The sequence below is a fragment of the Hyla sarda genome, chromosome 4, assembly GCF_029499605.1.
Source record: "Hyla sarda isolate aHylSar1 chromosome 4, aHylSar1.hap1, whole genome shotgun sequence".
NCBI lineage: Eukaryota > Metazoa > Chordata > Amphibia > Anura > Hylidae > Hyla > Hyla sarda.
Window position 1 is genome coordinate 279,570,044 of NC_079192.1, and position 24,001 is coordinate 279,594,044.

Genomic DNA, 24,001 nt, shown 5'->3' on the forward strand with positions numbered 1-24,001 from the left:
CACGTATCATGTATACTTAACAGCAGGTAACTATAGTGTTAGTAACAATGTGATTTTTTTTCTTGGTTTCATTGCTAAAACTATTGCTTTATCAATTCTCTAAGAACACTTTTTGTAAATTTATAATATTGTACCTTAGTTCTAAAGCAGAAAAAAATGATACATCTTGTTTCTTTGAAATAACATTACATGGTCAGTAAGGTATAATTATTTCTTAGTAGATTTATGAACAAGTGAATCAGCTAAACCAGTTGTGTAATCAGAGAGAGCTGTTTTACCAGTTTTATGGTGTCCAATAGGTTGCATATCTAGATGTTAGCCTAATCCTCCTGTGAACACTAAGGAGTAAAATGTGTACTGCTGACCCTGAGCGGTAGATTAATATGTTAATGGCTTGATATCCCTTGCATTTATGGAGTTAATCCAATTATAACATCCGTAAGAATGCTCTTGTGAAATATTAACCCTGAATCAGATCCATAAATCTCGTAGCATAGTTCAGAGTGTGCCAGTGTCCAAAAGAAGACTTAAACTAGTACCTTTCACTGCACTATTTATTAAAGGGGCACTTTTTATATATAAATATATATAATGCTGATTTGCTATTAATATTTTAGCATTGCCATTTGTTTCTGTGTCTGTGTTGTGTGAAGTCTGGTTACCTGTCCAGTACATGCTTTCCTGGGTAGACAGAAAGTCTGTCTTTCCTGAGTGAGGCATTGCCTATGAACTAAAGGATTAGACCATTTATGACATCCCTTCTGGTGTTATGGAGCTGGATGTGGATCCTCTGACCTGTGTGGCTGATGACTCAGACCGTATTGGGGAGCGGATGCTAAGGTGCCACTGGTCTTCACCAGAGCTTGCCGCAAGGCAGGATGGGCTTGCTGCGGCAGGCGACACCCAGGTCGTTACCCCCAACATGGCTCGACCACACAGGTAGCTGGGCAAGGTGAGGTACCAAAGGATAAAGCAGTAGCGTAGTCAAACGTAGCAGAAGGTCAAGGCAGGCGGCAAAGGTGCAAAGTCAAATAATGTAGCAGGAAGGTCTGGATACACGGGTAAGACAAACAGGCAATATGGCTTAATCTCAAGCTAGGGGCACTGATGATCCGGCAAGGAAGTGTGGGAGGTGCAGGGACTTTATAATGTAGTGTCAGGTGCAACAACTAATTATGGGTGCAATAAATTTCAGAGCACTGGCACGCGCACGCCCTAGGAGACTGGGACGCGTGCACAGGAACTGAGACACAGAGGAGGAGGCGGCAGCAAAGTGTGGTGAGTGAGGGGCTGGGATTCACATTTGGGCGCGTCCGGAGTGCAGAGTGTAACACCTGGCAGTTCTCAAATAGTTCAGCCCTCCTTGTTTTCCTGTATCACCCCTATGTTTAGCCCCTTAACGACGAAGGACGTAAATGTACGTCCTGGTGACGTGGTACATTTACGTCCTAAGCATAGCCACAGGCATCGGAGCGATGCCCGGATCATGCGCGGCAGGTCCCAGCTGTTGATCGCAGCCAGGGACCCGCCGGTAATGAGGGACATCCGTGATCCCGCGGATGTCTACCATTAACCCCTCAGATGCTGTGATCAATACAGATCACGGTATCTGCAGCATCGCGGTCACTTAACCCCTTAAGGACTCAGCCCATTTTGGCCTTAAGGACTCAGACAATTTAATTTTTACGTTTTCATTTTTTCCTCCTCGCCTTCTAAAAATCATAACTCTTTTATATTTTCATCCACAGACTAGTATGAGGGCTTGTTTTTTGCGCGACCAGTTGTCCTTTGTAATGACATCACTCATTATATCATAAAATGTATGGCGCAACCAAAAAACACTATTTTTGTGGGGAAATTAAAACGAAAAACGCAATTTTGCTAATTTTGGAAGGTTTTGTTTTCACGCCGTACAATTTCTGGTAAAAATGACGTGTGTTCTTTATTCTGAGGGTCAATACGATTAAAATGATACCCATTATTATATACTTTTATATTATTGTTGCGCTTAAAAAAAATCACAAACTTTTTAACCAAATTAGTACGTTTATAATCCCTTTATTTTGATGACCTATAACTTTTTTATTTTTCCGTATAAGCGGTGGTATGGGGGCTCATTTTTTGCGCCATGATCTGTACTTTTTTTTGATACCACATTTGCATATAAAAAACTTTTAATAAATTTTTTATAATTTTTTTTTTAATAAAATGTATTAAAAAAGTAGGAATTTTGGACTTTTAAAATTTTTTTTCGTTCACGCCGTTCACCGTACGGGATCATTAACATTTTATTTTAATAGTTCGGACATTTACGCACGCGGCGATACCAAATATGTCTATAAAAAATGTTTTTTACGCTTTTTGGGGGTAAAATAGGAAAAAACGGACGTTTTACTTTTTTATTGGGGGAGGGGATTTTTCACTTTTTTTTAACTTTTACTTTTACATTTTTTTACATTTTTTTTACACTTGAATAGTCCCCATAGGGGACTATTCATAGCAATACCATGATTGCTAATACTGATCTGTTCTATGTATAGGACATAGAACAGATCAGTATTATCGGTCATCTCCTGCTCTGGTCTGCTCGATCACAGACCAGAGCAGGAGACGCCGGGAGCCGCACGGAGGAAGGTGAGGGGACCTCCGTGCGGCGTTATGAATGATCGAATCCCCGCAGCAGCGCTGCGGGCGATCCGATCGTTCATTTTAATCGCGAACTGCCGCAGATGCCGGGATCTGTATTGATCCCGGCACCTGAGGGGTTAATGGCGGACGCCCGCGAGATCGCGGGCGTCGGCCATTGCCGGCGGGTCCCTGGCTGTGATCAGCAGCCGGGATCAGCCGCGCATGACACGGGCATCGCTCCGATGCCCGCGGTTATGCTTAGGACGTAAATGTACGTCCTGGTGCGTTAAGTACCACCTCACCAGGACGTACATTTACGTCCTGCGTCCTTAAGGGGTTAAATGGATGATCGGATCGCCCGCAGCGCTGCCGCGGCGATCCGATCATCCAGCACGGCAGACGGAGGTCCCCCTCACCTGCCTCCGCTGCCTTCTGGGAGTCTTCTGCTCTGATCTGCCTTCCCGCAGACCTGAGCAGAAGATGACCGATAATGCTGATCAGTGCTATGTCCTATACATAGCACTGAACAGCATTAGCAATCGAATGATTGCTATAAATAGTCCCCTATGGGGACTATTAAAGTGTAAAAATAAAAGTAAAAAAATTAAGTAAAAAAAAAATGTGAAAAACCCCCTCCACCACTAAAAACTTAAATTGTCCCAATTTCCCTATTTGACCCCCCAAAAAGTGTTAAAACAATATTTTATATACATATTTGGTATCGCCGCGTGCGTAAATATCTGAACTATTAAAATAAAATGTTAATGATACCGTACGGTGAATGACGTGAACGTAAAAAAAAAAAAATAGTCCAAAATAGCTGATTTTTTATAACATTTTATTCCCAAAAAAATTTATAAAAAATGTATTAAAAGTTTTATGTAAGCAAATAGGGTATCAATAAAAAGTAAAGATCATGGCGCAAAAAATTAGCCCTCATAACGCCGCTTATACAGAAAAATGAAAAAGTTATAGGTCTTCAACATAGGGGGATCTTAAACGTACTAATTTGGTTAAAATGTTTGTGATTTTTTTAAAATGCAACACTAATAGAAAAGTATGTTATCATGGGTATCATTTTAATTGTATTGACCCAAAGAATAAACAACACATTTAATTTTTACCGTAAATTGTACGGCGTGAAAAGGAAACCTTCCAAAATTAGCAAAATTGCGGTTTTCTTTTTAATTTCCCCACACAAATAGTATTTTTTTGGTTGTGCCATACATTTTATGGTAAATTGAGTGATGGCATTACAACGGACAACTGGTCGCACAAAAAACAAGCCCTCATACTAGTCTGTGGATGAAAATATAAAAGAGTTATGATTTTTTGAAGGTGAGGAGGAAAAAACGAAATTGTAAAAATAAAATTGTCTGCGTCCTTAAGGCCCAAATGGGCTGCATCCTTAAGGGGTTAGAGTGCTACTCAAAATATAATTTATGCAATATATAGGGAACCAGGAGAGCAGTCATATAGTAGGGGAATCCATACGATGATAAACTGCAGAGTTATAAAACTGCCCCGACTCTTGTCTCTATCTGCTTGTCTCTATCTGATATAAGTTCTGTGTATACCACGTAAAAAAGCGATCTATTGTTTCCACTGCCATCTACTTGTGATAGGTTTCTCTCGGTCAGCTCTTGCTAGCAGGGTGCAGGGGAGAGTAGTGTGACGCTACATCTCAGGAATATACAAGACTCTCAACAGATAGTACAGACAAGCATTGTGAGTCAGCTAAATTTTATAAGGGAAAGATACATGTTACAATGCATTTGAGTCTTGAGACCTGTTTACTTTTTTCATATTTTATTTTGTGGCCTTGTGCTAAAATATCAAAGGAAGTTTTCCTCCTAATTTTGTACCCAATAAACCATAATGAGAATGTAAAAAAAGAATTTTATAAATTTTTGCAAATTTATTAAAAATAAAATTTTTGCATGGACATAAGTATTTTGACCCTTTGCTATGTAGCCCTGTAGCACAACCCTGTTGTCTTAGCAACCCTATAACAAAACACAAAGGAGCAAGCCTGGGTCCTGGAGTGTTATTTTTTTTTCTTTTAAACGGGTTCTCCGGTGAAAACCTTTTTTCTTTTAAATCAACTGGTGGCAGAAAGTTAAACATATTTGTAATTTACTTCTATTAAAAAATCTTAATCCTTCCTGTACTTATTAGCTGCTGAATACTAAAGAGGAAATTCTTTTCTTTTTGGAATGCTCTCTGATGACATCACGAGCACAGTTCTCTCTGCTGACGTTATAATAATAATAATAATAATAATAATAACGCTTTATTTATTGTTGTCCTTAGTGGGATTTGAACCCAAGTCCCCAGCACTGCAAGGCAGGAGTGATAACCACTGAGCCACCATGCTGCCCTTAGCATACATCTGCTATGCATGGTAGCTAAAATGGACAGAGATGTCAGCAGAGAGCACTGTGCTCGTGCTGTCATCAGTGTTCCAAAAAGAAAGGAATTTCCTCTGTAGCATTCATCAGCTAATAAGTACTGGAAGGATTAAGATTTTTTTTTATAGAAGTAATTTACAAATATGTTTAACTTTCTGCCACCAGTTGATTTAAAAGAAAAAAGGTTTTCACCGGAGTACCCCTTTAACTTCTGTCATCATTTTAAAGGGGTTATCCAGGGAAAGCTTGCTTTTTTATTTTTTTATATATATATATATTTTTTAAATCAACTGGTGTTAAACAGATTTGTAAATTACTTCTATAAAAAAAATCTTAATCCTTCCAGTGCTCATTAGCTGCTGAATACAACAGAGGAAATTATTTTCTTTTTGGAACACAGTGCTCTCTGCTGACATCACAAGCACAGTGCTCTCTGCTAACATCTGTCCATTTTAGGAACTGTCCAGAGCAGGATATGTTTGCTATGGGGATTTTCTCCTACTTTGGACAGTTCTTAAAATGAACAGAGATGTCAGCAGAGAGCACTGTGCTCGTGATGTCAGCAGAGAGCTCTGTGTTCCAAAAAAGAAAATAATGGAAGGATTAAGATTTTTTAATAGAAGTAATTTACAAATCTGTTTACCTTTCTGGCACCAGTTGATTAAAAAAAAAAAAAAAAAAAAGCTTTCCACCGGAGAACCCCTTTAAGGGTTAATTTAACTATCTTATATTGTATTTGACATATAAGTAACATGTGACCAAGCAATATCGAAATATTTCCAGCCGTTTGGAAGTTATGCAGTAACACATATATTTCCCATATACCTGTATGGGATTTTAAACAAAATCCCTGACCCTCGCAAATGGGGGTTGGTAAGGATTAATTAACCTATCCAATATTTTTAGTTGATATGGAAGTAACATGTGTGCCAAGTTTCAAGGAAATATATTTAGCAGTTTGGAGGTGATTCTGGAACATACATACATTCATACATACACACATTGGGGTAGACTTATCAAAACCTGTGCAGAGGAAATGTTGCTGAGTCGCCCATAGCAACCAATTAATTGCTTCCTTCATTTTTCACAAGCCTTTTCAGAAATGAAAGAAGTGATCTAAATGGTTTCCAAGGGCAACTCAGCACTTTCATCTTGACTGGTTTGGATAAATCTCCCCCATTAAGTTATATATATATATATGTAGACATATTGCTATTTATACCTGGTTGCTAAATATATCAATGAATAAATAATTTTCGTGTGGAAGTGTCCTTTCAGCTGTTAATAGAACAGGAATTCCCTCATGTGAGTCACTCAATTTACCAGCCATAATTAAAATTATCCAAGACATCCACTTCGATATTTTAGGTTACAGTTAAGCTTTAACACTGTGTCACTATTTGCTTATATAACTTTATAATAAATGTTACACAAGTGATAAACACATATAATGACTGAAGTCGGACAGGAATGCACAAGAAGAATTTAAAAATGCTGATGATGCGTGTCAGGGTTATAAGTATCTCACTGTTTGTGTATGCAATATACATTTGACATACTGTAGAAACGTGCATTGGTAATAGTAGATTAATTTTTTTTTAAACAGAGAACCATGCTTGTTTTGCGTGAGCAATATTGGCAGTTGTTTCCAATGCAGAGACTTACAAGAAAACAAAATTCTAGGATTAATGTTGTGCATGCATGTTGCAGCAGACAAAACTACACCACATGCATTGTCTAGTGGCTGCAAAACTTTTTCTGCCAATCTCTGCAACACCATGGGGCATTAGCTTTAAAAAAAATTCCTATAAAGGGGTTACAGAGGATTAGAACAGCATGGCTACTCTCTTTCCAAAAGAGCACCAGATCTGTGTGATATTGCAGCTTAACCTCGGTCAGTTCAATGAAGCCAAGCTGTAATACTGCATACTATAAAAGGATAGGGGATAAGATGTCAGATCGCGGGGGTCCCGCCTCTGGGGACCCCCGGGATCTCCGCTGCAGCACCCCGCTATCATTACTGCACAGAGCAAACTCGTTCTGTGCGTAATGACCGGCGATACAGGGGCCGAAGCATTGTGACGTCACAGCTCCGCCCCCGCAATACATGGGAGGGGCGTGGTGGCCATATGCTCCGGCCCCTGTATCGCCGGTCATTACGCACAGAACGAGTTTGCTCTGTACAGTAATGATAGCAGGGTGCTGCAGCAGAGATCCCGGGGGTCCCAAGTGGCAGGACCCCCACGCTCTGATATCTTTTCCCCTTTATCCTTTGGATAGGGGATAAGATGCTAGGGGCAGAGTACCCCTTTAAGCATGCACATCAACAGTAACCATTTCTGCAGTAGAGGCAGCTAAACGCCCAAGCATAAATCATGTACTCACAAGAAGCTGATGTAATGTTTTCCCTTTAAAGGGGTTATCCAGTGTTTTCTAAAAAAAAAATATATATATATATATATATATATATATAATATATGGTGCTGTGGCAGGGGAGAAATAGAATAAAATACTAAAATTACCGTATTTATCGGCGTATAACACGCACTTTTTAGGCTAAAATTTTTAGCCTAAAGTCTATGTGCGTGTTATAAGCCGCTGCAGTTCAATGATTTAAAGCGGGCGCTTTAAATCAATGAACTGCAGCGGCTTTGCAGGTGCAGAGACAGCCAGCGCTGCCGGCTTCTCTGCCCCTGCCTGCCCTGGGGTCTAGAGCCTTGCTGCCGGCCCTTCTCCACCCCTGGCTATCGGTGCCACTGCCCGTTCTCTCCCCCTGACTATCGGTGCCGACGCCCCATTGTCGGCGCCGATAGCCAGGGGGAGAGAAGCGGCGCCGGTGTGCGTCCCCTGCATCGTTGCTATGCGCTGCACGGAACGGCGCATGACGTCAGTGCGCCGCGCCGTGCAGTGCATGGTACGCTATCACACATTGATCTTCGGCTGGGCAACAAGTTAGTTTTTCCCTGGTCACATAGGTGGAGTATCTCCCCCGTAGTCTTTCTGATCACTCCCCTATTTTTTTACAATGCGGGAACTGCCTCGATGGGCACAGTGTGGGATTCTTTGAAGGCGTATGTGAGGGGTGTCTTTATCAGGGATATTATGACCTGTAAATCTAAGAATAGGGAGATTCAGGACTCACTATAGCACCAAGTGCTCCTAGCGGAACAAAGGTTTTTGCGTGACCCTTCTGACCTAGCTAGAGATAATTGGCAGTCCATACAAGCCCTATTAGATTCACATTTCTTACAGATGGCAGACAACAAGTGCTTCTTTCAACAGCAATGCTACTTTGAGAGTGGTGAGAGCTGGCTCGTACTATTAGAGCCCAGCGGAGATCCGCCTCTTTCTTGTCTCTGTGATGATGCCGGGAATATTGTACAGGAGGATGCGGACATCTTGAATGTATTGGTTTCCTTCTATGAGGAGATGTATTCTTCCAAGCTGCCACATGATCTGGCTACTATTGATCAATTTGTTTCTGGTATCTCGCTCCCGGCGCTATCGCAGACCCAGAGGGATCTTCTGGATGAACCCATTACTCTTGAGGAATTTGAGGTTGCTTTGGGGGCCTTACCCAATGACAAATCTCCGGTGTTGATGGGCTTCCCAATGAGTATTTTAAACAATTCCAAGACATTCTGTTGCCCCAGTTTCTGGGGGTTCTGCGGGCTGCTGAAGAAGGGGAGGGTCTGCCTGGGTCTATGCTAGAGGCCATTATAATATTGCTACTTAAACCCGGTAAGGTCCCACTCTCTGCAGGCTCATATAGACCAATTTCTTAACTGTGCTCCGATGTTAAGCTATTGGCGAAGGTCTTGGCTAACAGTCTCCTGGGGTTCATTACTACCTTGGTACAAGGGGACCAAAGGGGTTCATGCCGGAGAAGTCAACATTAGGAGGCTCTTTTTGAATCTTAAGTTGCAGCCCGAGGGCACTGTTTGCAGGGCTGTACTTTCACTCGACTCTGCCAAAGCTTTTGGAATTTCTTGTGGAGTGTCTTGCGTCACATGAGATTTGGGCCCCAGTTTTTGACATGGGTAAAATTGTTATACGCTGCCCCGATGCGGGCTACTGGTTTACTTTCCCATTCCTTTCCCCTGGGTTGTGGTACATGCCGAGGGTGTCCCCTCTCCCCGTTTCTATTTGCCATAGCAATAGAGCCCTTGGCGGTACTTATTATGGCCTCCATGGAGTTTAGGGGTTTCCGTTATGGGGATATTGAGGAACGTATTGCCCTTTACGCAGATGATATGCTTCTCTTCCTGGGAGATGTTGCGCACTCCTTGCCCCCTTAATGCCTCTTATAGAAAAGTATGGTAGTTACTCTGGCCTGTCCATAAACTGGGATCCATTGAATATTAAAGATAAATGGGAGTCGGACGTGAGTCCCATGTCGGATGAGCAGTGGGCACAAATTGTATCTATGACCCCGCAGCTTGCAGTGTCGGAAGCTCACCGGGGTGTCCCAATTATTTTAGCTGCATCGCGTGTATCGTACTCCCGCATTTTTGCACAGGATTGGGGTGCGACCGGATTCCTGCGGCCCCCATTGTTCCTTGGCCAATGCTCACTTGCTTCATGTGATGTGGGATTGTACTCATCTCACGCACTTCTGGAAGTGGAACAGCTGATTAGACGAGTGTATGGTTGTCCGTTTGGTCTGTCTGCTTTAACATATGTGCTGAGATACCTGGAGGGCTTAGATGAGGATAGTGGCTTATGTATTGGAATCAGCAGGATTTTATACCAAGCTCGTAAGTTGATCGCCCAGCATTGGTTGCGGATTTCGCCGCCTACGATTTCTGAATTGATAAAATTAAATCATATTATGAGACTGGAAAAAGGGGTATATCTTAAGAGAAAAGCCATGTGTTAATTTGAGTCCATATGGGGTCCATGGATAGATACCCCTTTTTTGCCCTCCACCTATTTGCGGAGGAATCCAATGGAGGTGTTTCTGGGGGGTTGGGGGGTCTAACCCTTGATTTTGTCTGTTTTTTGCTCATTGATTGTCCTCACCTTGTCAGTGCCCCTATTTTTTTATTTGTCTTGGTATTTTGTTCACTGTCTGAGTCCCTGTTCTGTGTTGGGGTTCCGTGTGCCCCTTGTTGCTGCCCCCTCTCCCATACTGTTTGATGTTGTACTTTATTTTCATATGATGCTCCTGCCTTATATTTGAGTATGTATGTTGACATACTTTTGCCTTTTGTATGGGGGATGATATATTATACTGCACTGTATTGTTTCTCACATGATTCTTTTTGTTTAATCTGCTGTGAAGGATGGACACTGGATTGTGGGGGAGGGGGTTTCTGTGTGGGTAAGATGGGTTTTCTGGCTTTATGTTTTTCTTAGTTTTTTTGTATGTTTTATAAAACGTTTTAATAAAAATTTCTGATAAAAAAAAATAACAATCTGCCCAAAGTAGTTTTGTGGTTATAATACTTTCAATAAATATTAAATTTTTTTCATTAAAGGGAACAGCATAAAGTCGTGACAGACAAGGTGATTTCAGTGCTGTGTAACTTATATGTGAGTATGAAGTTGAATCATTGTAGCACACAGCCAGTGCTGTGATAGAGAGAACCCTGTCATTCAGCAGGGATGAGGAGTCAGGCATCATGCTGCAACAATAATTTGTCCATTCTCCAAAACTGCTGCACATTCATGTACAAGTGACAGACCGCTGTACAAGTGACAGAGCGTGGCACTACATGATTATGCTGGCACTACATGATTCATGTTAGACTTTTCAAGTATATACAGTGTTATAAATTAGGGATCGACCGATTATTGGTTTGGCCAATATTATCAGTATCGGCAATTACCTTGCCGATAATGCCCCGCCCCGGCGCACCGCGAATGCCCCCCCCCGACCCGCCGCACCGCATCGCACCCCCCCACCGAACCGCCCCGGCCCAATTGCCTCCCCCATCCCCGGTTTTATAATTACCGGGGTCCACGCTACTTCTGGCTCCTACTGCGGCCTGCGTTACGCTGTGTGCAATGGCGAGTGACGTGACGTCACCGTCAGTGCGCACAGTGACAGCTCAGGAGGACGCCACCGGAGCCAGATGTAGAGTGGACCCCGGGAACAGGTAATTGTAAAACCGGGGATGGGGGAGGAAATGGGGCCGTGGTGGGGGGTGCGGTGGGGAGGTAGGGGGTGGGGGGGAGCGGAGATAGGACTCAGGAGGACCCCCGGACAGGCAGGGGGAGAGAAGCGGGTGGCGGCAGCGGTCTATGGCACCGCAAAAGCCACTGCAGTTCATTGATTTAAAGCGCCCGCTTTAAATCAATGATCTGCAGCGGTGTCGCAGGGGATATAAATAGCCGATAACTTATACCGGAATATCGGTATAAGTTATCGGCTATTGGCCCTAACCTCCACCGATTATTGGTATCAGCCCTAAAAAAAAGATGTCGGTCGATCCCTATTATAAATCCATCAATGTGTGAACAACCCACAGTACTTCAACATTCAGTAGAAAATTGTGCGCTGCATTTGAGCTCTGCAACCCCTTTACTGTACTGTCTGACAGAAGCACCTATCCATGCCCATGCAGTTTATCTATACCACAGATCAACCCGATTCAAGTGGCCTGACATTGCAGCATAGACAAGAGAAGAGCAGCACTATATGGAATAGAGCAGTGAGGAGGCTGTGGAATGCCAGCAGGTATAGCAGAACCTTGCAGTACACAGAGTAGGCTGTTGGTCTTGCTCCCAGAAATCCCTAGCCTTTTCAGTTCACCATGCTGTACATAGTAATTTGATTTACAAGTAAAATTTTGGTCAGTATTTGGTCCTCATTTTGGAGCTCATAATAGTCTTTTTTTTTTTTTTCACCAAAACCAAGAGCACAAATATTTTCATTATAGTCCTTTTTTTGAAGCTAGCTTGTAACTCTGGTTAGTTTGATAATTTACACTAAATGATTAAGGACTGAAACGTTCCAATAGTAGCCTAATAGTTAGGATAACTTTGTGAATCTTTATACAGTGTATAAGGTTATAATAAATGACTAGCTGAACCATTTATCTTAATGGCATGTAAATGATTTATGATCTCTCTTAATACACTGCAATAAAATCTATTTACAGCTGCAAACTCTGAATGGTAATGACCAATTCTTTGACATTACGCTTGCAGGTCATTCGTTGGGTGTGTGTGAGTAAATCTCTACCTGCTTGCACAACCTTCCATTAAATGAATGTTATTTTCTTATTGAACACTGGTAGCAGGGCAACAAAGCATAGATGTCAGTAAAAGGCTTAAGTAATGTTTATGTCAACATGATTTATTGTTCTGTGCTTGTCTTAGATTAAATGAGCAATTTCCTGGCAGTTGGAGGTTTAGACGTTCCAGGTGTTATTTCTGTCTCTGAGCTTCCTGAGATGGCTGTACTTGTAAACCGTGACCCTGTCTTTACAGCCGTCATTTGATTTTCCTCACTGGGCTGGGAACTTGAGCTCAAGCCATCGCTCTCACAGCTGATACTAAGGCATGTAAAAAATGCCTGACAGCTATCAACCCACACATCCAGCAACAACTGGTTCCTTCCTCTCTTCCTGTGGAAGAGTAACATCCTCTTAGATGAAATATACCCCAAGGAATGCAGCTCTAACAGGAGGGCTTTCACACAGGAAATTATTCATGTGCTACTTACAGAAAAGTGCTTCTGTAGCTTGGACTGTCATCTCGTAATGAGCTTCCTGCTGACCTAGAACATGCTGGCGCCCAATCTGGCTCAACACAAAATACCAGTTTGTTTTGCGCACCTTTGCAAACATCTTACTACTTTGTTGTGCAACTCTTCTTAATTGTTTATGCTGGCATAAGTCATTACATTTTACTCTTCTCAATCACCATCTTCCCTATTTGATGGTTTGATAGAAGGTTTATTGTGTTATTGTCTTTGAAATTCCGCTGTCTCAAAAAGCGTCTCTTATTCTCTGATAAAAAATGGCCTCGGGGAGAGAACAGTAGTAAGCTTCACTGCGGCACAAGTCTTCAACGTTTTGCTTCTGGTTGCACCAAGAATAAACAGGAAAGTGTAATAATTAAGGATAAAGGTATGGTATAGAATCAAGAGCTGGTAGTGTATTTGTGGGCATTTAAAAAAAGAATAGTATTAGTATTATTATGCTAACCTAAAAACAGAAAAAGAATATAAAATATAGAGCAAGTATCAATTATTAAAGCAGACCAGTCAGAAGGTTCAGTTTTAACCAGATGCTCAAATGAAGCTTTGGAGCCCCCTGGGCGTTCCCCTCAGGTTCCAAAGCCCAGCGGTGTTTGGTTCAGTTACTGAGGCTACGATCACACGTCAGAATTTCTGCTTTTAATTCTGCATAAATTTATAGCTAATACACTTCAGTGAGATTCCGCTGTCCTGTTCACACAGCAGAATTTTTGCTGCAGAATTTCCTCTGCAGAAATTCCATTGAAGTGAAAGGGCAATACATTTTTGCGGAATTTGCATGCAGAATTCCGTGCAAAAATTCTGCTGTGTGAACATAGCCTAAATAGTGAAGTGGCTGAACCATGCTGGGCTGAGGGAAACACCCAGTGGGCTTCAAAGCCTAATTTGCATTTCCTTGTAAACTGTAATATCTCTGGGCTGGAGGGGCCACTTATCTAATGAGGGTCAAAAGCCCTATACAGCTGTTTCCATACTTTTTACCCTAAAAACCTGCTGACAGGTCTGTTTAAGCAAAACTTAGTGCATGATGGTTCAAGGTAAAGTTCATGTGCAGCAGGTAGTCCCAGGGAGCTTCTTCGGTATGGTATGACTAGTACCCCTGTATTGCTGTTATACTGGGTCATTTTTTCATACTCTAATATTAATGTGTGTATGAAATGGAAATATGCCTGTGTAAGGTAAGCCCCATTTTTCTCTTGATGACCTGGTACATTTTTAAGATGAGTAAATTGTCTGGCATTTTAAGATGTAATATGTTATCAATCTTTTCAATTAGTGGGGTAAAATTAAGTTCGTATAGTTCTTTTAGGTTAGGGGAGATATTGAGACCAAATTAAGTAATATTTTTTTTAGTCCAATCAAAGGGTGAGTTTATGGAACATGAAACTGCCTATACCTTTTTGGAGAGAAATGTTCAGTACATGTGATTGGTTTCCGCTTATTTTAAAATTGGATATTTCTCCAAAGTCATCTAAGATCGATTTTACTAGAGGAAGCGCTTGGTTTGTGAGGAATAGTATTATATTGTCGGCGTAGGCTGCTAGTTTGTGTTCTCTGCATGTGATCCCTATGATAGATGGTGCCTGCCTTAGTTTTTCCATTAGGAATTCCAAGGTTAGTACAAAGATTAAAGGGGAGAGGGGGCATCCTTGCTGTGTACCATTAGTGATGGTAAATGCCTCGGAAAACACCCCGTTTACTCCAACTGTGGTTGTGGTACATGGAAAAGATTGCATTTATAAATTGTGGAATACAACAGACATAACATCCCATGAGACTCTATCAAAGCCCTTCTCAGCATCAGTACTGAGAAGGATTAGTTTCTTTTTTTGGATACCGCATACTACACCAGCCCCAAAAGTCTAAATGTATTAGCTTTCCCTTCTTATTTTGTATGAAACCCACTTAATTAGAGAAGGCATCATCGGTTTGAGTCATAGCGCCAGTAGTTTTGCAAAGAGTTTTAGATCCAGGTTTAATAAAGATATTGTAAACCTACAAATGACTGGCCAATTCATGTAACTACAAAACCTTTATTAGAATAATACAATACACAAAAGGATAGCCCTCCCATAAAACAACCCACCCTTAAAATACATACACCCCAAACCAAAAATGACAGGGGAAATCCTCAAAGGTGTAAATAGGTACAAAAGTGCAGGTTATGATTAGAGATGAGCGAACTTACAGTAATTTGATTCGTCATGAACTTCTCGGCTCGGCGTTTGCTGACTTTAGCCTGCATAAATGAGTTCAGCTTTCAGGTGCTCCGGTGGGCTGGAGACTCTCCTAGGACTGTATCCACCTTTTCCAGCCCACCGGAGCACCTGAAAGCTGAACTCATTTATGCAGGCTAAAGTCATCAACCGCCGAGCCGAGAAGTTCGTGACAAATCGAATTACTGGAAGTTCATTCATCTTTAGTTATGATCCTCCAATCACATCCAGCTATTACAACAGCAATGATATAAGACCTTGGTGTCTAATAGCAATGATATAAGATAGAGTAATCAAAAGGTCAATACCATACCTATTCGCAACATGCTGATGCCCTTGGGAGTCCCCCCACCACCTCGACACGTGTTTCGGGAATAGTCCCTGGCCTGTAACTGCTGCAGTATGGGGATCACCCTGGATTACATTCAGGAATTTATAACCATTTCCCAAAACCCTACATTGGACCTTCCTCCATAGATATAAAACTTATTATACCCTAAGTGAGACAAACATATGCCACCAACCCCATAGCAAACCTCTCCTGCTGCAAAAAGTTCCTGACATGGACAGAGGTATCAGCAGAGAGCACTGTGGTCAGACTGAAAATAACCACTCAACTTCCTCTGAAGCATACAGCAACTGATAAGTACTGGATTTTTAAATAGAAGTAATTTACTAATCTTTTTGACTTTCTGGCACCAGTTGATTTGAAAACGTTTGATTACCACCTGAATATCCCTTTAAGAAAAGGTATCCCAATCTAAATCAATTGGCATTAATATGGAACTGGTTCCCCCTTTTGCTGTTATAACAGCTTTCACTCTTCTGAAAAGAATTTGAAGTGTGTTTGTGGGATTATTTGTCCATTTATTCAGAAGTGCATTTGTGAGGGGAGACTGATGTTTGGCTAGAGGATCTGGCTTAGGCTGGGTTTACATCACGTTTTATCCCATACGGGACCGCATACGGCAGGGAGAACTGAAAACTTGCGCTCCAGTATGCAGTCCCGTATGTAATTCATTTCAATGAGCTGACCGGAGTGAAACGCTGACTCCGGTCGGCTCATTTTTGTCCTGTATGCGGTTTTCCACCGGACCTAAAATCGTAGTCGACCATGGTTTTAGGTGCGGTGGAAAAACCGCATATGGGGCAAAAATGAGCCGACCGGAGTCAGTGTTTCACTCTGGTCAGCTCATTGAAATGAATTACATACGGGACCCCATACGGGAGCGCAAGTTTTCAGCTGCCCCTGCCATATGCGGTCCCGTATGGGACAAAACCTGATGTGAACCCAGCCTTAAAAAATCTCTACTCTAGTTCATCCCAAAGGTGTTGGACAGGGTTAAGGTCAGGGCTCTGTGTTGGCCATACCAAGCTCACTCAACTGTAAACTACTTCTATTTAAAAATCTTAATCCTTCCAGTACTTATCAGCTGCTGTATGTTCCACAGTAAGTTATTTTCTTTTTGAATTTCCTTTCTGTCTGACCACAGTGCTTTCTGCTGACACCTCTGTCCATTGTAGGAAATGTAAGAGCAAGAGCAAATCCCCAAATCTCAGCAGAGAGCACTGTGGTCAGATAGAAAGTAAATTCAAAAATTAAAGAACTTCCTGTGGAGTGTACAGCAGCTGATAATTCCTGGATGGATTAGGATTTTTAAATAGAAGTAAGTTACAAATCTGTTTAACTGTTATGTTTAAAAGGGGTACTTCGGGGTAAAACTATTTTTATTTTATTTTTTCAAATCAACTGGTGCTAGAAAGTTAAACAGATTTGTAAATTACCTCTATTTAAAATTCTTAATCCTCCCACTACTTATCAGCTGCTGTATACTATAGAGGAAGTTGTAAAGTTCTTTTTAGTCTGATCACAGTGCTCTCTGCTGACACCTCTGTCCACGTCAGGAACTGTCCAGAGCAGGAACAGGTCCCCATAGCAAACCTCTAGTGCACTCTAGTGCTACACGTGACCCTAATGCTGTGTTTTTGTTTTGTTTACATACATAGTCTGAATTGTCTGTGTAGGCTCTGCCAGAAAGACTGCAAAATAATGTTTTACCATCTTAGAAACACGTGCAGTTCTATAACTGGTTCTATAACTGGTGACTGCAGTTGACAAATGCAAATGTGAGAACACAGCCTTTGTGTTTGTCATAGGCTGGTTCACACTACGTTTTCTCCCATACGGGAGCACATACGGCAGGGGGGAGCTGAAACCTTGCGCTCCTGTATGCCTTCGTATGCGCTCCCGTATGTCATTCATTTCAATGAGCCGGCCGGAGTGAAACGTCCGGTCGGCTCATTTTTGCGCTGTATGCGCTTTTTCCCCGGACCTAAAACTGTGGTCAACCACGGTTTTAGGACCGGTTGTAAAAGTGTATGCAGCGCAAAAATGAACCGACCGGACCGAACGTTTCACTCCGGTCAGCTCATTGAAATGAATTACACACGTGATATGTGTGTATCATCCAGCAATCCAGGTAGTGTAGTGAATTACAGCCTGATAGTTCAAGCAAGACATGGTGAAGTGTAAAATTAAGGAGGACACAGGTGGTTCTGGAGGTTGCATACTCCCATAACGGTTATCTCACTAGTGTATATATTGTACGTTAATATATTATAACACTATTTCCATGGCATTTTCTGTTGGCACTGAGCATTTTCCATTTCTGCAAACTGCAATGTTTGCACGGGTCACATTGTTATATTTAGCACTTACTGTGTGCTTCAGTGTTTTTGTAATTTATGTAAGTGTTGGAGTGTTATCCTTCCTGAGCTGTTAAATTTAGACTTGGCTGTCTGTTAGGGAATTTCTCACCTTTGGAAATCTACAGCCTTACAATTGCTTTAGTCAGCTAACACAGCTTAACTTCAATACTAGGAAACTATGGCGCTACATTTTTTTTATTGCAGTAAAGAGTTTTTCCTTTTTTAACACTTTCAGAATGTTTTTAATGCGTTGATTAAGCAACATTTGTGTTTGTCCATAGTGCCCTAGAATTTTATTTTCATAGAGTGTATTTTTTGCAGCTTATTTTGCTACCCATTGACTTCAATGGGTAGGGAAATACACAGCAGCGAATATGGTGCAAAATATGGCACATGTGACACTACCTTTAATCAATAAGAACATTTCCAAGACTAAAAGTGTAATCCTACACTAAAGGGGAAAAAACTCGGATCATCTGACGCCAGAAAGTTAAACAAATTTGCTAATTACTTAAATTTAAAAATCTCCAACCTTCCAGTACTGCTGTATGCCCTAAAGGAAGTTATGTAGTCTTTCCAGTTAGACACAGTGTTACCTACTCTATCGGTGACAGGAACTGTCTAGAGCAGAATCAATTCCCCATAGAAAACCTCTCCTGCTCTAGACAATTTCTTGAGATCTTCAGATTGGGATCTTGAACCAACACTAACTATTGAAAGCTTGTTTATACCCACACATACTTGGAAATATTTTGTGCCCTTGGTTGGGTTTCTTTATTTTTTTTCTCTAGAAGAAAAGCACCATTAGACATAAGGAAACACTGAAGCTGAAATAGCAAAGTATTTTTTTTTTTTACTTAGTTAAGAATATGGAGGCTTACAATTTCATTTACAGATGGATTAGAGGCGTTAATGTTTGAAGTGGAACATAAAGCCAAAACATGGAGAACCCCTTGGTCAGCTTTTTGGCTGGAACAACAATTTGTCGATAATAACCAATAATAAGAATTGCAGTAAACCATGCTAACTACACTTGTTTTGACAGTTTTTTTATTTTGTCTCTCCGTTGCTGAGATATTCCTTAAAATGTAAACATGCAAATTAGGTGGGACATAAGGGTGGGACATGAGTGCGGCTCTGCTCATCTCTCGCTCCCTGCCTGTCAATCATGCAGGAGGGAGCGAGCGCTATGCGTGCTGTGCGGCACGCACAGAGGTCTCAGGACACAGACCTAGTGAACAGCCCCCTGCCTCTTGTCCCCACCCCTCACATAAGCTGCCCAGCCATCAGCACTCACTCTAGCTCATTTACCATATTTTTTATTTTATTTTTTATAATATAATTGCCTCAGTCTTTGAAAAATTAATCATCTTACTAATGCTCTTTTTATACAACAGGGTGCACGGCAGGCAGAACAGCTCCAGTGTCCCTTCTCTCTGTATGTCCCGCGCTGTGCATAGCAGAGAGGAGGGGACTCACACCCTTCCTGCCGTGATTGGCTCCCTGTTCCATGCGCGCTCCCGAGCCCAAGCGTGGCATAGAACAGGGAAGGGCGGAAGCGTTACTATGCAGGCTTCAGATAACATCACGCCTGCCAAGTAATGCCCCCCCTGCAGCAGCAAAAGCTGAGAGATAGTGAGCAGACTTTAGAAGGCATAACTAGAGAAATAATGGGCAAAATTAAAAAATAAAAAGTGCTGTAGACTCAGGTTGAAGAGGGAAACACACACTCTTTAATGGGAATCTGTCATCAGTGTCACCCGCACTAACCTGTTGGTACAGGCAGGTAGTGCAGGTAACACTGATGATAATGGTCCTGTTCATCTGTTTATTTTTCTTTAATCCAGCAGCAAACTTGATACACAGCAGGAGCAGGCTGACTGCTTTTCTCACCTCGCTGCTTTTCTGCTGGACCCCGCTGCGAGCAGGCTTGTGGAAGCAGCAGTGGTAAATTCCGCCTGCTCCTGGAGCACCACCCGTGCACCAAGCCTGCCGCCAAATTAAAGAAAATAACAGAAGAACAGGACCACAGATTAGTTATGTTACAGTCGTTATAATTAGTGTCACCCACACTACCTGCCTATACCAATAGGTAAGTACGGGTGACACTGATGAAAAATTCCCTTTAAGGCTTTTCTAGATGGGACAAGTGGAATGATATCTGCATCCTACCACATCAGAGTAGTTTAACCGTTTCTGATTCCCAAATGTATACATTATTTACTCATACTTCCTATCCTCTGAGCTCTGACTACTTTTATTTTGGCACAAAAAGGACCATGGCGCACGCCACTGAAGCAATCCTTCTTTTATTGTAAAATAATAGTCAGGATACACCAGTTGTGATCGTCTCACAACCATCTAAGATTTATCATGGCCTGGACATGGACTTTCAGGGAATATGGCACACGAAAAAATCTGAAATGACATTTTGATAAAGTGTCTTCAGAGGTGTAAATAGAAGTAGAGAAAACGGTGCAAATGTACTGTGCATTTATTACCAGTGGAAAGTTTTCAGTAGTTCTTTGGTGTCAAGTTGACACACATTGTAGTGCTCAGACTCTTATGACTGTGCAGTGAGTATCAGCATAAGGTATTTCATTCTGAGAAAAGGAAGCACAATCAGCCCTTTGTTATCTCTTTGGTAGAACTAACAAATACTAAGAGGATGCGGTCATGGGTGACACTGTTGCACATCCAGGATGTGGTGTACTCTGTTATGTAGCAATGCAAAGTGTGTTTCCCATGTTCACTGGTAAATATATCTGTTGTTGTTTATAGCATCTGACCAATTCTTGCAAAAATAAAAACTGGTATCTCTTTCAATTTATTTGAGAATCTTGAAACAATTAGTATCCAAGTGCCCATTAAGGTATAATAACCAACTATAGATTTTTCTACACTGGGCTTTTTGCTTCCTTAGGCTAGGTTCATGTGCCAGAATTTCTGCATGGAATTCCATATGAATTTATATCCAATACACTTCAATGGGATTCCGCTGTCCCATTCACATATCAGAATTTCTGCTGCAGAATTTGCACTGCATGAATTCTATTTAAGTGAATTGGCAATTAATTTCTGCAGAATTCCGTGCAGAAATTCTGTCGTGTGAACATGGCCATAGGGTTCTCTCTGCATCCTGATCTCCTTTTCTGCAGCAGATTACATTGGCTTCAGTGGGTTCTGCTGCAGATTTCCCCCTGTGGATTTCCCCACAGAAGGTGTGAACTTACCCCAAAGCAGTAGTGATCTAAAGCATATTCTGTATTAATGTGGGTTTTTGCACTGGCACCCTAGTCTCAATGGAAAATTTGAAAGTGTTTCACCACCGTGAATCACTGGGACGAGTATTAAATGGGTTCTCCTTGACACTAGGGGTAGACTGAAATGAAAACTTAGGGACTGAAAATTCAGAATATGCTTGGCCGACCGAAAATTACTTTTTTTTCCCCAGCCTTTTCAAGGGGCAGTCAGCACATGCTGGGATTTGAAGTTCTGCACCAGCTACAGAGCCACAGGTTACAGATTACTGCTATAGAGGAAGCATTGTAGGCTGGAGTTTCCTTTTCCTCCACTAGGGAGTCACTATACAACTGCCTGGGTTGCGTGAAATGTAAATTTTTTTGTCCTTTTCTTTTTAAAAAGTGACCTTATACCAACAATCGTTGATAACTTTAGGTATACTGGCAGTGTGTTTTGATGTGCATCTTCAAGTACAAAGTATGTACTTAAGGGGACCTCCTTCTTGTTAGCCAGAGGGGATAGCAGCGGCAATGAGTGTTTCATATTCCTGCTAACTAAGCTGATCTGTGTATTTACTTTGTTGGGACATTGTTGCTAGATTTCGACTGGGGGGGGGGGGGGGGGGGAGAATCAAGGCTTTTAGACTATAACAGCCGATTACGGGAGCTAAACATACTACCCACTATGAACTTATACTAGTTTTCTTTATACTTCTCAGATGCAACCGGTTCCTAACTTTAGTGAGAATCACATGAGGGGTGAATGTATGCCTTCACCAGGACTGCCTACTACCTCAAATAAAAGGGAAAACAAAGGAAAAGATCTGGTGGATGAGAAATCTGTTTCCCAGTCTTCCCTGAGCAGCACATTGGAGCATATTGTGGATCAGCTAAGTATCTTGACTCAGGTATGTTTAACACACTTGGGAAATGGTAAACAATCTGCTATTTCATTTCATACACAAATGTTGGAATTTGTTGAAAATACCCGGTCTTCATCATGAAAGACCCATAGGCTTACTAGTTATATGGTACATATTAATTCACATCCAATATATTATGTATGTGAATAGGAAAGCATTAAATATGCCCACAATAAGTAAATCACATTATTGATATTAAATGTGTAAGAATAGATGCTAAATTAAAGTATGCATTCCCAAATGCCAGAAGTCTAGCAAGCCAAATGGGGATCTTGAGGCTTTGATACTGGAGGAGTACACTCATGTAGTTGGTGTCACTGAGGCACTTTACGTTCAATTTATTCTGTGGGTCACTATGATTAAATTGATACCCATGTTTGCTTGCTTTACTATTAAATGGGCACTGTCACCAACTTTATTTTTTGATATGTTGTAGTACTTATGTACTACAACATATCTCTAATATATTGTCAATATTTTTTTTTTTGGGATTATCAGGGTGAAATTTACGTTTAAAAACTGGCCACTAGGGGTCACCCTCCTAGGGGCCGGCTGCAGCCTGGCATGACGTCACGCCTGAAAAAGGACTGATTTTGATTTGGCAATCAGTCCTTTTTCATTTAGGCTGCTCTCGCTCCCTGTCTGTCAATCAGACAGGCGGGAGCAAGCGCATTGGCTCCCCGGCAACTGGCTGGGAGGCCACTCCTCCCGCACATGTCGTCGCTGTCCCTGCACGCCTGCTGCCGGACTCTGCAGGTATCAGAACGGAGGGAGCGGGGTATGCAGGGCAGGGGGTTTGTGATGGAGGGAACGGGATATGCGGGCATGCGGGGGTTTGTGATGGAGGGAACAGGGTGATGGAGGGAACGGGTTATGGGGGTTTGATGGAGGGAACGGGCTAGTGCCGTAGCGCCGCATGGCACTAACTTATAGTTTATCTACACAGGGTGCCTCAAGCTGTTTCACTACTACAACTCCCAGCATGCCCTGACAGCCAATAGATGTCAGGGCAAGCTGGGAGTTGTAGTGGTGAAACAGTTGGAGGCAACCTGTGTAGATAAACTAAGGGGCGGAAGTGTTGTCCCCAGCAGGCATCAGTGACGTGGTGCCTGCTGGGGAAGTCTGCCTGGTAGTGAGCACACTACCAGGCAGACAAAAAGTTATTTTTAATATAATAAAAAGAAAAATTAAAAGCAGGGAGGGGGTTAGGGATAGATTGGCAATAGGCAGGGACAGAAAAAAAATATAGGATGGTGGGAGCTACCCTTTAACAAAAATAGTATAAAATTAGAAGCAGCCCTCAGCTACTGCAATCAGCTGAGGGCTGCCCACTATGGTGCTGTAAAGGGTGAAGGTGCGGCAACTGACTGTAGCCCATGGCATACACCCTTACAGGCACCATAGCATATATACACACCATAGGTCATTAACCCCTTAACGACAATGGACGTAAATGTACGTCATGGTGACGTGGTGCTTAACGCACCATGACGTACATTTACGCGCCGACATGATCGCGAGCACCGGAGCGGTGCTCGCATCAGGCCCGGCAGGTCCCGGCTGCTATCAGCAGCCAGGGACCCGCCGGTAATGGCGCACATCCGCGATCGCGCGGATGTCCGCCATTAACCCCTCCGATGCCGTGATCAATACAGATTGCGGCATCTGCGGCAATGCGGTACTTTGAACGGATGATCGGATCGCCCGCGGCCATGCCGCGGAGATCCGATCATCCAGCATGGCGACCGGAGGTCCCCTCACCTTGCTCCGGCCGTCTCCCGGGGTCTTCTGCTCTGGTCTGAGATCGAGCAGACCAGAGCAGAAGATCACCGATAATACTGAGCAGTGCTGTGTCCTATACATAGCACTGCACAGTATTAGCAATCAACTGATTGCAATGAATAGTCCCCTATGGGGACATAAAAAGTGTTAAAAAAAAAAAAAAAAAAAGTAAAAAAATGTAAAATAAAAAAGTAAAAAAAATTTGAAAAATCCCCTCCCCTAATAAAAAAGTAAAACGTCCGTTTTTCCAATTTTACACCCAAAAAAGCGTAAAAAAAATTATTAATACACATATTTGGTATCACCGTGTGCGTAAAAGTCTGAACTATTAAAATATATTGTTAATCATCCCGTACGGTGAACGGCGTAAACGTAAAAAAAT

The 24,001-nt window shown here is 42.1% G+C and overlaps 1 protein-coding gene across 6 annotated transcripts in view; it reads left to right on the forward strand.

Moving 5' to 3' along the window:
- LOC130369290 (POC1 centriolar protein homolog B-like) overlaps window positions 1–24,001 on the forward strand; it is a 133,511-nt gene that overhangs the window by 79,882 nt on the left and 29,628 nt on the right. For 4 of the 6 annotated variants that reach the window (XM_056574368.1, XM_056574367.1, XM_056574370.1 and 1 more), the window contains exon 11: window positions 21,634–21,822. In XM_056574368.1, coding sequence (XP_056430343.1) covers window positions 21,634–21,822 — 189 coding nt within the window. Of the gene's footprint in view, window positions 1–10,519; window positions 10,575–11,624; window positions 11,722–21,633; window positions 21,823–24,001 lie in introns of those variants that run through there. The other 2 variants (XR_008892714.1, XM_056574371.1) reach the window with 2 other exon arrangements.